Source organism: Protopterus annectens, chromosome 7.part0 (genome assembly GCF_019279795.1).
Source record: "Protopterus annectens isolate FY-2018-M chromosome 7.part0, PAN1.0, whole genome shotgun sequence".
Lineage (NCBI taxonomy): Eukaryota > Metazoa > Chordata > Ceratodontiformes > Protopteridae > Protopterus > Protopterus annectens.
Window position 1 is genome coordinate 1,734,994,658 of NC_056739.1, and position 13,798 is coordinate 1,735,008,455.

At 44.5% G+C, this 13,798-nt stretch overlaps 1 protein-coding gene across 2 annotated transcripts in view; it reads left to right on the forward strand.

The window, feature by feature from the left end:
• Positions 1 to 13,798, forward strand: part of UNC45A (unc-45 myosin chaperone A) — a 1,636,854-nt gene that overhangs the window by 783,605 nt on the left and 839,451 nt on the right. For both annotated transcript variants that reach the window (XM_044078271.1, XM_044078272.1), the window contains one exon: positions 10,434 to 10,734. In XM_044078271.1, the coding sequence (XP_043934206.1) occupies positions 10,434 to 10,734 (301 nt within the window). The remainder of the gene's footprint in view (positions 1 to 10,433; positions 10,735 to 13,798) is intronic.

The following is a 13,798-nucleotide window of genomic DNA, read 5'->3' on the forward strand; positions in this document are numbered from 1 at the left end:
CATCACAAAATCTAATGTTTTGCTCATAGGTGACCCCATTGTGTGAGACACGGATGTTCCTCTCACCAGGCTGGATAAGGAGCCAGCTACGGTTAGCTGCTTGTCAGGTGCCAGAATCGGTCAAGTCACTCAAGCACTGAAGGTGCTCATCCTCAAGTACCAGTATGACTCTGTCATAGTCCATGTGGGGGTGAATGACTTGAGACATACCTCACTAGACTATATGAAGAGAGACATGACTGAGCTCTCAGGTTGTGTCGCAGGCAAGTATAAGCCTATCTTTAAGCAGCATTCTACCTTCTCCAAGGATGATGTAACAATACAAGCAAAACATGATTGACTTTAACAGTTAGCTTAGCTTCTGGTGTCAGTCCAAAGGGATCCAGTATCTGTCAGCCTGGGAAGACATGGTCAACAGGCCATGCTGCTTTGGCAGAGATGGTCTGCACCTGCCTCCTTTAGGTTTTCAAATGCTGGCAAAGGCATTATAACAACCCCTATTGTGCCTTTTTCGGCTGTGTCAAAATAACCAACCTCCCAACATAGCAAAATCCCTTGTAGATAAACTCAAGGTACTGCTGCTTAATGTTAGTAGTCTAAACAAGAAACTGCGTTCACTGGAAGTACTCCTCACTATGGAAGATGCTGATGTCTGTGCAGTCACTAAGACGTGGTTCATAGGCATGGAAAGCACCCCTGCTATGCAGGGCTACAATGCCTTCCATACGTTCAGACCACAAACTGAGTGTGAAAGAACCAAAGGAGGAGGTTTTCTCATCTTCATTAAGGATAAGTACATCTCAAGACTGGTCAAACAGTATGACTGTCTTGAGCTACTCCATTTCCAGTTATCTATAGGCAAAACTCCCTACCACATCATAGCTAGCAATAGGTCCCCCACCATGAAACAGGAAAAACATACCACATACCTGGACTTACTGGAGCCACTTACCGTGCAGTCCAACACCTTACTGATGGGTGATTTTAATTATCCTACTATCGACTGGGAAACGTACACGACCACAAACCTGCTGGCTCAGAGGTTCTTGGACTTTGTCAATCAAATCCTCTAGAACAGCTTGTCAGCACACCCACAAGAGGCCCAAATGTCTTGGACATAGTATTCAGTAACATGGGGGGAGCATTGTAACTCTCCCCTATGTGATGTCCTCCCTAGTAAGATTGTACCATAAATCAGTCTCGTTCGATGTAATTATAAGACCAGATACCCCATCAAGCGCAAGTACCTCCCACTAAGTGATGGCATAAGAAGTTTCAAAGCCCCTTCAAATGCAGATAACATGAATGCCTATGCAGGGGTGTATACCAATGCCCTGTATAACCACTTAAGCAGTTATATAGAATCGGCTCTACCTGACCAGATTAAAACCAGGTCTTCCCAAAAAAAAAAAAAAAAAAAAAAAAAAAAAGCCACCCTGATGGACCCCTAGTACAAACAGGTTACACAACAAAAGAAAGAAACTAATGTCCAAGAATAAGAGGTATCTGGCTCAGCAGAGGAAGAAATCCCTTTCTAACTTAAACAAATTAGAAATCTTGTCAAGTCCTCCAAAGCTAATTATGAAGCAAAACTAGCTTCCCTAGCTAAGGCTAATCACAACGCATTCTTTAACTGCAGCTGAAATCTAAAAGGAAATATCCAGCTATGCACTGAACTGGTTGTGAGTGGTACCACCCATACTCATCCGGAGGTAATAGCCAAGCTGCTAGCTGACAGATTTGGAGAAAACTTCACAACCCCTGTCCTCTCCAGTCATCTCCCAAAATCTACCTGCCATCATTCCTCAGTCTGTTATCTTAAGAGAGCAGGTCATCTTGGTGCTCTCCAAGGTCAAAGACCTGGCATCAGTGGGAGCAGACAACATCTCAGGTTGTCTTTTAAACAAGTTAAAACATGACCTAAAAGACTCACTTAAATTCCTGTTTATCCACAGCCTGAGAACGGGCTATGATCCATTGAATGGAGGACAGCAACAATAGTCCCGCTACACAAAGGGGAACAATCAACCAACCTTGGGAATTATAGGCCCATAAGCTTGACTAGCTTCATCTGCAAGGCCATGGAAAGAATCATTATGGACCTTATTAATAAGGATGTAGGCAATCTCCATTCTCTGGACCCAACCCAGTTCGCATTCATTAAAGGTAGATCATGCTGGTTGACTTCTTCAAGAAAGTCACCAAGGTTCTGGACGAGGGAAAGACTGTACATATTGCCTATCTTGACCTAGCCAAGGCTTTTGCCACAATCCTCCACTTAGGTATTATAGAGAAACTCTGCCAGTTGGGAATTAACCCCTCTATGTTACCAGATGAGTAGCCAACTGGCTCACCCACAGGGCACATACTTTCAATATGGGTAACTTCACCTCTAGCAAAAGTCACCAGTGGGATACCACAGAGTTCTGTGCTTGGGCCCCCTACTATTTGAAATTTCTTTCTCAGAAGTCCAGGCAAACTTGGAGGGCTTGTTGCTGATCAAGTTTGCTGACAATTACAAATTCGGAGCAATAATAGAGTCCCCTAATGATGATAATATACTGCAGACAGAGTTAATGCAAAATGCAGACAAATGATTGGTGCCAAAGCCCATGGATTAATGTTAATGTAAAAAAAATGCATTGTTGCTCCCCCTGGGAAAGCTGACATCCTTGCTAATTACATTATAGACAGCACCCCCTTAAGTGTAGACCCAGTGGTGCGTGATCTGGGTACTCAGGTTGATAGCAATCTGAACCTTGACCACCATTTATCCACAGTAGTAAGAAAATCCTTCTTTGTGACACATCTTATAAGTAAAGACATTGCATCTAGATCAAAAGAATGTTATATTCCGTTGTTCTCTACTCCTCTTAGACCAATAATTGATCACAGTGCTCCCTTTTGCATGTACCTTATCAGGCACCTGCACCAGTTGGAGAGACCACAGAGGTTTCTCACCAAGAAATTGCAGGGTACACAAAACAAGTCTTACACAGAAAGATTGAAAAGTCCTGTCACTGCATTCTGCCTCCTACAGGGTGACCTGTGCCTGGCTTACTGGGTAATCTCTGACCTGGTCATGATGAAAATGCTACACATTTGTAAGTCAAGCTGCAGGAGGGTTACTCGCTCCAGGAATTTTAACCTAGCCATTGATATGAACAGGTCATGTTGGAGAGAGAGATACATCTCCCAGAGACTGCCACTTGTCTAGAACAAGCTTCCAATTCACATGAAACAGAGCCCCTCCCTGATCCTGCTCAAACACAACCTAGATCAATGGATGGATGACTGCAAATTCACTACTGAGGTGGTGCCCATGTCCATCCTGGGCAGAGGAAGTTGGTGTTAATAGACCCTTACATCTGCGAACTTCACTCGCCTGACCATCAACAATTGAGGCAACTTAGGATAAATATGGCTAGGCTTGTAAGGGCTCTAGGGGCTGTTAACCAAGTAGTCTCCTATGAACTGAAGATTTGCATGTACATTTTGCTGTAATAATATTTCTGCTCCTTTGATCCTTGTGCTGAGATTGCTTGAAATTTATGTTTAGGTGCTCTAGAAGCAAATGGTTTAGATAACAGACACTAATACTCATCAGGTAACAATGGATATAACACATAATTTCCCACTATCGTCATCATCTTTGCTTGTTATTTCAATTACTGTATTTTATATTTGGATTAAATACTTCAAGGAGTTACAGTTTAATTTATTGCATTTACTATAGTTTTGTATCCTGATGATATAGTGTTCTTTTCCAGGAATAACGTTTGTAGGATTAAAGATAAAGCCATATCATTATATCAGATTATTTGAGATCCAAACTATATGTAAGGAATATTCCCACTGTTAATCATTTTAAATTTGTAAGTATTTAATTTTTCATTTTGTTCTAAAGTGATATCTGAGAATTACAACCATTACAAAAATGGAGTAAATGAAGTATTGAGTAATATTTCCATATGTTTGTTTAGACGTGGTACCATCAGTGACTGTAATCTTACACTTGTTTTCCTTTGTTTGCACCTTTTATCTCCCCTTTCACCATGTAGGTCAAACTGACTGCAAAGTTATATTCCACATTTCTTTTGTCAGGTGGTTCACCCCAGGTACCACAGGAGAAAATTGTTCACCCCATCAGTGAAGGTGACCTCTGTGTTCCTGATACCAACTCATATTATAGTACTAACATCCTCTAAATTAATTGCATGGATTTATTATGATACAGATTTTGTGGATAGGGATATTACATATTTTGTGATTATTAACATAGTAAACAAGTTAAATGTCTTCTACAAAATAATACTTCCCATTATTAGCAGCATATACATGATATTTTAGTTCATCATTATTGGCTTAGTTCTAGAGTGAATATACATTTGAAGCTGTTGTCCTCTGATATCATGCTTGTGTCTTCAGGCTTCCCAATTACCTTTAACTGCCTACTGAAATGTCCTGTATGGAAATAAGAGATGTCCTTCCATTTCACTGTTACAGTATTCCTTACAAATAGGGATCCCCTGCCAATGGAAGTCTGACGTCAGGCCAGTATGCCAAAGCCTTTAGGCTGCTAAGGGTCCGTCATATGTCACACATATGCTTCCCACATACAGTGTAGGACATAAAGGTGTCATCCAGACGTACCATCCTCAGAACTTCTTTGCCGCAAGACTGAATGCCATCTTCGATCGTTGGCCTGAACGTTCACTTAGTTTGCTGGTTTACCAAGCTGTCTTCAGGTAAGTGCCCTGTTGGTGTTTTGCTCTTATCTTTTTTCTTTTGTTGCTTGTGTGGCTCATGTCATCCAAAAAGGGTAAATGCCAGTGCGGAAGACAGATTCCCCATAAAGACCGTCATGCGCAGTGTTTATTTTGTCTAGGTGTTTCCCATGACTGTCCCGAGGACCCTGCATAGTCGACTTTCCTCTTTGGTATATATTTAGAAAACCACCATCTTTAAGCTTTTGGCAAAAGACATAATAGAAGGAACTTCCTGCTTCGAGGGTCAGCCATCCACGAAGAAGTCCAAGAAAGCTAGGTCTGTTTCTTCAGCTCTGCCACCTCCTCTGGATGTCTCTCTTGAGGCAAGTGAAAACCTGAGAGATCACCTGGCTCCTTTGTTGGATTCCTCAGTTGCAACCGCTTTGGAGGCCAGCATGGATCCGGCTTCACCCATGTCCCTTGGAGGCTTTGCAGACATCCGTTTGGGTGTTCAGGGGAACAGTAGCTAATTATTACCTCAGATTTTGGTTAGGGTGCCGACTACCATTATAGAGTATTGTGTGGGGAATAGGCCTTTTAAATTTTACAAGGCTGGTGTCCCCTTAAAGAAGAAACAGAAAACTAAACATGTTTCACCTGATCCTAAGGACCTTCAAAGTGAATGGCAGAATTTCACTAATGGTTTGTTTAATGCCCTTATGGCTTTGAAGCCTCTTCAAGGAGTTTCTGTTGCAGCTCCCCCTTGGCCTTCTACTCCTCTTAAAAGGCCAGGTGAACAAGATTCCTCTTAGGAGGAGGACTCTGAGGAGGAATCCCTTGCCTATTCTTCCCAGATTCCTTCTCCCTTAGACTGTGGTTCTGAGGAAGAGCAGTCCACTACTCCTGATTCTCCTTTTGAGGAGATTTCTTTTGGGGACACCATTTCCAGAATGATGGAATTTTTCTACTGCATGTCAAGCTTCTGATTCTCAGCTCTCAAAAAATCTGATAATTTTTTTTAATGTGCCTGATGATTGTAAGCTCCTTTATAAGTGCCCGTCTACTGACCCTTCTGTGGTGTCTGATGCATCTGACAAGCCATCAAAGTTACTGCCTTTTACAAAGTTGCATCCTTCTGATAGACAGCAGAGCTATGGAAAAGTTGGGTAAGAAGATGTATACCTTGGCTACCCTTGTTTTTAGGGCTCTTAGTTAACAAGATATATTTTGGTTCTTCCTTCTCAGGCCTGTCAAGTTATTTCTGACCTTCCTGACTCTGAGAGGAAGACTTCTGTTCTCTCTCCTTATTAGGGACTTCTACTCAGGTGTGTCGTCATTCTGTTAAATGCAGTTATGATGCAGCAGATGCTTCTTCCTAGGGCTACTGCTTTTGGTTCTGAGCTAAGGAGATGTTCCCCAGCTTCGACTTCAACCTTTGCCTGATATTAAAGCTACATTGATGCAGTGGTTAGCATTGCCACCTCACAGCAAGAGGTTCTCCGGTTCGATCCTTGGCTGGGGTGCCTTCTGTGCGGAGTCTGCATCCCCCTGGTCGCGTGGGTTTCCTCGTTCCGGGTGTCCTCCACCTCCCAAACACATCTGCTGCAGGTTGACACTCTAAATTGGCCCTAGGTGTGTGCATGAGTGTGTGTGCCTTGTGTGGAAGGTGGGGGCGCTGGCAACGCGACACCACTGAAAAAACACTGCCATTCAATGTCAATGGACAGGTGATCCGCTGTGGCGACCCCTAACCGGGAAAAGCCGAAAGAAGAAGAAGAAGAAGATGGATGCTCCTCTGGCTAACAAGTATTTGTTTGGTATTGCTGCTGCCAAAATTGCTTAAATCCCTACAGGAAAAGGGTAAGGCCTTACAAGATCTAAAATAGATCTTTGTTTCTCCTGCACCTAAATTCCAGGGAATTACCCTAGTAAGCAGGCTTTTGTTCATAGGCAGTCTTGCCCTCCCCCCAAAGGTAAGAAGGGCGGTAGAAGGTCTCCTACAGCTTAGGCTACCCAGGCTCCTTTAGCTCAGAAATATCCTTTTCCTGACAAACCAGGTGCAGTCTGACTATCCTGATTTTCTCAGCCACATTTCTGTCTCTGTTCTTCTTTCCCTGTCTCTTCCTGTTTAGTTAAAGATTACTGAAGACTCCTGGGTTCTTTCCATCATTCACCAAAGTACTATATGGTCTGGAAATCTCTTCCCCCTTTCATGGGCATTACTCAGCCCCCTCAGGAATAATTTGCCTTTTTTCCAGAAGTGCTTCAAGATCTCTTGACTCGAGGAACTATTCAGGAAGTTCCAATTTCTCAAATGGGGAAGGGGTTTTATTCCAGAATGTTCTTGGTCCCCAGGAAAGTGGGCAACTGGAGACCCATTCTGGATCTCTCTCACCTAAACAACTTTTTGAAGTTACCTTCCTTTCAGATGTCCCCTCAGACTTTATTTCCTCTGCTGCTTCCTTAGGCTTTTCTAGTTTCTCTAGACCTCAAGGATACTTATCTTCATATCCCTATTCATCACCTTTTTCAGGAAGTGTTTTACATTTCTCTGTTGCTTTCTGGCATTTTCAGTTTTCTTTATTGCCCTTTGGCCTGTCCATTGTCCGAAGGATAGTCACCAAATGCCTCGCCCCTGTGACTGCTTTCTGCAGGCTAAGGGGATTACAGGTCTTTTACTACCTAGATGACCTTTTTCAGGCCTCCTCTGTAGAAATTCTACTGCAGCATCTTCACTTTGCCATTTCTCTCCTGCAAAGCCTGGGGTTCACTATAAATTTACAAAAGTCCTTCCTGATTCCTTTACAGGATCATGTGTTTCTATAATGCAGAATACAGACTGTTCCAGTGCTGGCATCCCTGCCTCCTCCCAAGGCCTTATTGCCTTCTTTCAACCCCTTCCTCCTCTGGCCTCAGTTACAGCCAGGAATTTCTGAGAGCTCTGGATTTTATGGCCTTCACCATTCCTATGCTCCATCTGGCCAAACTCCACATGAGAAAGCTTCAGTGGTTGCTAATGTCAGTTTGGCTTCAGCATTCTCATCCTCTAGATTTCATAGTCCCTCTTCTTCCATGCCTCAAGCTAGAATTTCAGTGGTGGATTCAGCTGTCTCTCAATCCAGGGCTTCATTTTCAACCTCCACTTCCCTCTCAGGAGCTGTTCACATGCGCTTCAGATGTGGGATGGGGGCCTTCCTTCGGCTCTCTAACAGTGCAGGGCCTGTGGTCGCTTCAACAAAAGAAAGACCACATCACTGTCAAAGAGATGAGAGCTCTTCTGTTTGCTCTTCCTGCATTTCATCCTCTTTTTACTCCAGGGCCCCCCAAGGTACTTACAGACAGTGCCACAGTGGTGTTGTATGTCACCAAGCAAGGGGGCAACAAAAATCTTTTCTCTTTTGCAGGTTAGCACATCAAGTGTGGGAGCTAGTTATCCAGTATCAAGTGACGCTTCAGGCAGTTACATTTCCAGAGGTCAGAACATTGTGGCAGACTCTCTGAGCAGGTCCATATCACAATCCAATGAAAGGATGCTTCACAGGGATGTGTTTCTGGACATTGTCCACCAGTGGGGTACTCGTTAATTATATCTATTTGCCTCCTCTCTGAATAGACAACTTTTTTGTGGCAGAGCCCCCATGTCCTCCAGTCTGGAAGGTGGATGCCCTGTTTCTTTCTTGGAAGGGGATGCTTCTTTATGCCTTCCCCCCTTCCTCAAAAGTTGTTCAAGATAAAGCAGGATGCTCCCAAAAATCTTGTCAGTGACCCCCTTTGACCCAGACAGCATTGGTTCCCTCTTATTCTGCATTTAGCCAAGGGCAGTCATCACAGGTTACCTCACAGGGTGGACCTACTCACGCAACACAAGGGATTTCTCATCCATCCCCATCTGTCCACCCTTCAATTGACACTGTGGATGATAGGATTTTGATTCCATATAGACACCTTTTTCTGAGGAGGTGCCTAGGGTCCTGCAGGAGGCCAGGAAACCCACTGCTAGGAAATCCTATTTATCCATATGGAATAGTTTTTCTTTTTGATGTCTTTCTCGTAACCTGGATCCACTTTCTGTGGATGTTCCTTTGGTTCTTTCATATCTATGTGAATTGCTCAATGCTAGGTTGGGATATTCTTCTTTTAAGGTCCACTTGTCAGCTGCATGTAGCACCCCCTTTATCCTCTTTATTTCAAGCTAAATACTTTCTTATAGGCGTCCTTCATATTAGACCTCCCAGGAAGTCTGTCTCTCCTACCTGGGACCTTAATTTTGTTTTGGAGAAATTGACCCAAGCTCCTTTCAGGCTTCCTTGCAGCATTGTTCTTGGAAGACTCTTCTTCTGTTGGTCCTTACTTCTGCCAGACAGGTGTAGGTTTCAAACCCTTATGGCTGTTCCTCCTTTTTCAGTTTTCCATAAGTACAGGGTGTTCCTTTATACTAATCCTTTTGTGCCCAAAGTGGTGAATGAGTTGTCTCTTAATCTGCTCATTTGCCTACTATTTTCCCTTCTCTGCAGTCTGCTACTGAGAAGGGTTTGCACACTTTGAATGTGCATAGATGACTCAGATTTTATTTGGATAGGACTAAAATTTTTTGCAAATTTGATCAGCTTTTTGTTTCCTTTCATCCTAGAGCTGTAAAATTACCTGTTTCCAAGTAAGCTATTTCTTCTTGGATATCCAGAGCCGTATTTTTTCATGTCAAGAACCTTCCTTCTTCTATTAAGGCTCATTCTACTAGGGCTGCATCTTCTTCTGGTGCTTTTTTCAAGGGTTTAGGTGCTAACTCTATTCTTGAGGCAGCTGCATGGACTTTGCATACTTTTACTAAGCACTATAAGCTGTATGTGACATCCAGGGCTAGAGCTGATTTTGCTAGGGCCATCCTTCATGGGTTCCTGGAGGGCTCTGCTGGCCCTTCTCCTTTTCACCTGAGCTTTTGTACTCTCCCTATTGTAACGAATACTGCAACAGTGAAATGGAAAGACGTAGTACAGTTGTGTAAAATCTTACCTTAATGGTATGTGTCCTTCTCTTCACTGTTTCAGTATTAACTCTCTCCCTCTTCCCCATACTTCATTTTTGTTCTGGATGAGCTTGTCACCTCGCTACTCCTTGGACTGGCATTCCTACTGGGGCATTCAGTTCTGAGGATGGTACATCAGGACGTCACCTTTATGTCCTATGCTGTATGTGGGGAGCATACGTGAGATGTACAGTGTACCCTTAGCAACCTAAAGGCTTTGGTATAGTGGCCGGACGTCAGGCCACACTTGACAAGGGATTCCTATTGTAAAGAATACTGCAACAATGAAGAGAAGGACATCTACCATTATGGTAAAGTTTTACACAACTCTACTTTCTTTTGCAGGTGAACAAGCTTCTAGTTTTGCTGTGTCCTCAGTGTAGTACAGCTTACAGTCTTGGGGAGAGCAAGTGGACCTTCCATCTGTAATAGGAACGGTATCCCCAGTTACCACCATTTGATGACAAAAAAGTTCAGAAAATTACATTTGTTGAGTCAGCTTCTTGAATTTCTCCATCAATTACATAAATTGAACCCATCTATGCCATGTATATTGCAGTCTGCTCTGATTGTTTTGTAATGGTATTTTGTATGTAAAACAATAAAATACTTGAGAAGAGGATGAAATTTAGCATTCCTGTGTCACATGTGATAACACTGTTAAATTATAATCACATCTTTATTTTTTTCCTTCCTTACAGGAGTTGGTTTGAGTCCCCTGGTATGGATGGCAAACTCCGTGCTATCCAGACTGTATCTTCATTGCTTCAAGGCCCTTGGGATGTTGGAAACCGGACCCTGGAACTGAGTGGTATAATGGAGAGCATTATTGCCCTCTGCGCCTCAGAACGTGAGATTGATAAGGTGGTTGCAGTTGAAGCTTTGATACATGCAGCTGGCAAAGCTAAACGGGCATCTTTTATTACAGCTAATGGGGTTGCACTGTTAAAGGACCTGTACAAGAAAAATGAAAATGATGCAATTCGCATCAGAGCCCTGGTGGTATGTATTCATGCAAAAAATACTTGGGTATTATCCAGTGATTGTATCCAGAACAGAAATGTTAGTTTCTCCAGCCATGCTTTATCCAGACCATAGTGGTGCTGTTAAAAGGAAATGTGATGGTTTATTTGGGTGCTGTTATAACAAAGATCAAACTAGGAATATAAGGCTTTAAAATTAACAATGTTCAAAACTTTTAAAAGTTCATTTCTGAATCATACCTTTCCTTGATATCTCGGTTATTTAATTAAATTATGTATAATGCAGAATGCCTATTTTCCAGCCATTATACAGCAAAATTAGTAGAATAAACAGAAGGCTTAGCAGTTTGACTCATAAGAATCCATGCCAGTTCCTAAGCCACTGGACAAAAGTGAGTGTTGATCCTTTCCAGGGCAACTATCCAACAATCTTTTTTAAGGAAAGTAATTTTCTTCAATAGATGTTATGTGGTCCTATCTCGCCTACATTCTTTACTCACGGGTTCGGAGCCAAGAATCGGCTCCGACTCGGCCAACTTATTTTCTAGCACAAAGTCTCTAATTGGCTGGGCTAACCGGTATCCCAAGATGCACCTCGCCCTAGCCCCAGATCTCGTTTACCTCTTGTGGAGTTAGGATGTGGTCTCTCTTGGCTGTGGCTAAGTACCCTTTCTATACTTTTCATAAGTATTTAGCAGTCACTTTCTAGTAAAAAGCTATTTTAATAGCTAGTTTTCATTGTGAGTGTACTGTGTGAGCGAGTTGTGGTTATTTTTTTGGTATCCCTCTTTTGGCGGGCTAGGCCCGTTTAAATTAGAGGACCTAGTCCTCTCCAGTGTGTTTTTTCTGTAAAATTGTGTTTTTGTTGGTCGGTAGTTAGATTCCTTGCTGCACCAAAGAAACGTTTAGAGTTTCTTTGGTTGTTCTTTGGTTGGTTTTCCCGCCTTCCTCTCATGTCTATGTCTGTCGTTGTCAGTTGAGTGGGTGCTGTGTACTATTATGTCTAAAGAGCAGAAAGAGCATAAACCCTCTGGGTTTAAGAAGTGCTCTAAATGTGGCTACAAGATGTCCATCACAGATGGGCATTCTATCTGTGTTTATTGTCTTGGTGCTATTCACCTGCAAGAGTCCTGCAGTTTTTGCCATGCTTTTAGCCCGAGGGTACTGCAGGAAAGAAAAAAATAAGTTGATTTTGAAGGGCCTGGTTAAACCTTCTTTTGAGGAATCCTTAGACTCTTCTTCTACTACTAAGTCTAACACTTCCAAGGCCAAGAAAAGATCTCCAGCTCCATCTTTCTCTTCGGAGCCCCGGGAGAAAGTTTCAAAAGTGGATACTGCGTCCTCGGCTCCATTGTCCTCGGGGCCGCAGGAGGTATCCGTTGTACTGGAGTCGACCTCGGCCCCGATATTATTGGAACCTATTCGGGGCCGGTTACCCAGTGTTAGGCCTGAGTCTCCGGGTAGGAGATCCCAGTCTCCCTCTATTTTCCCCAAATCCTCTAGGCTGTCTGATTTGGATGTGGATAGGGTGGTCCAGAGGCTCCTGCAGTCGCCGGTGTTAGCAAAATTGTTCTCGGCTCCGGCCCAGTCGGCATCAGAGCCAGTCCCTATTCTTGTACCGATGATTCCTCCTCCGAGCACCCCTGTGTTGCCGGAGTGCTCCGCGCTGAGTGATGTTCCCGTGTTGGCTCTGATGCCCCTTGTGAGTTTATCGGAGCCGACGTCGGCTCCAACCATGTCGGTTCCGTCCTCTGGTTTCGGTACTTGGGTTTCCTCAGTCGGACCCGAGGGGGATACCTCGGGACTCCTGTCGGTTCCGAGTCTCCCTCTCGGTGCTTCGGCTCGGGGAATCTCGACTCTGGTTGTGGCCTCAGAGACGGGTCGATCCTCGGATTCGGGGGGACCTGCCTTCGAGGCCATGAGGAGCGCACTGGCCAGATCAGCCGTTACATCACCCGGATCGGTCACTCCTTCCCCCTACACCCCGGCTAGAGCCTCTGACACACCCCTGTCTGTGGATGGCAGAGCCCGAAGGTCTGAGGATACCGCCATGAGCGGTCCCCAGCTTTCTGAGGGCCCCTCAGGGTCGGTGCCTGAGGAGCCCCCTAGAAAGAAGTTGTGCAAGAGGAAGCACATAGACTCCCAGGACGAGTCCCTCACCTCTGATACCGACCTCGAGGAGTCTGAGGGGTCCCCTAAGTCGTCCTCCGATGATGTCTCTTTCTCTGACATCCTGGAGATTTTGAGGCAGAGAGGGGACTGGCCTTCCAAGACCCCCTCTGAGGAGGAGTCTGTATTCCTCAAGGCCTTCGGAGCTCAACCGTCCGCCTCCTGGGTGTCTCCACCCTTCGATGAACTCCTGGATTTGATTTGTCGAAGGGTGTGGGAGACCTCTGATTCCATGGAACGGTGCCCAGACGTCCAAATAAGTTTCTTTCTGCTCCCCCGGGGAAAGAGTTCCTGACCAAAGGGGTTTCCATAGATGCCATGGTGGTGGTGGCAGCCACTCAGCAGGAAGTTGCAGAGGCTTATTCTTCCATCCATCCTCCTAACAAGGAGTCCAGGAGTGTATGGACTGGTATGGGAAGCGTACCCTGTCTTCAGCAACCTTTACGTTGCGGTCACTGAATTATCTTTGTCATTTTACTCTGCTCCAGAGAGATCTCCTTAAGGAGCTAGGAGACACTCTGACAGGTAACATGCCTGAGGTGGTAGCACAGACTTGTTAACGCCCAGTTGTCTACCCTTGGTTCCATTGTCAACTCGTCCATGAGGCTCATATCCTATGCAGCTGAAGGGGTGAGTAGGGCAGCTAGCTCAGGTGTAGCTCTCAGAAGGCAAGCCTGGATGCGCCTGTGTCATTTCACGGAGGCCTTTAAGTCTTCCTTCACTGATGCCCCCTTTGATGGGTCCACACTCTTTGGGACCAAAGTGAAAGACACCCTCACCAGATGCGAACAGGAGGGGAAGACCCTATCTGCTGTAGGGGCCCGTTTCTCTCTTCCTTCTAGGCCTTACCCCAAGGCTCAGAGAGGAGGGAAAATGTGGTTCAAGACGTCACAGAGGTCTTTCCGTGCCTGTTA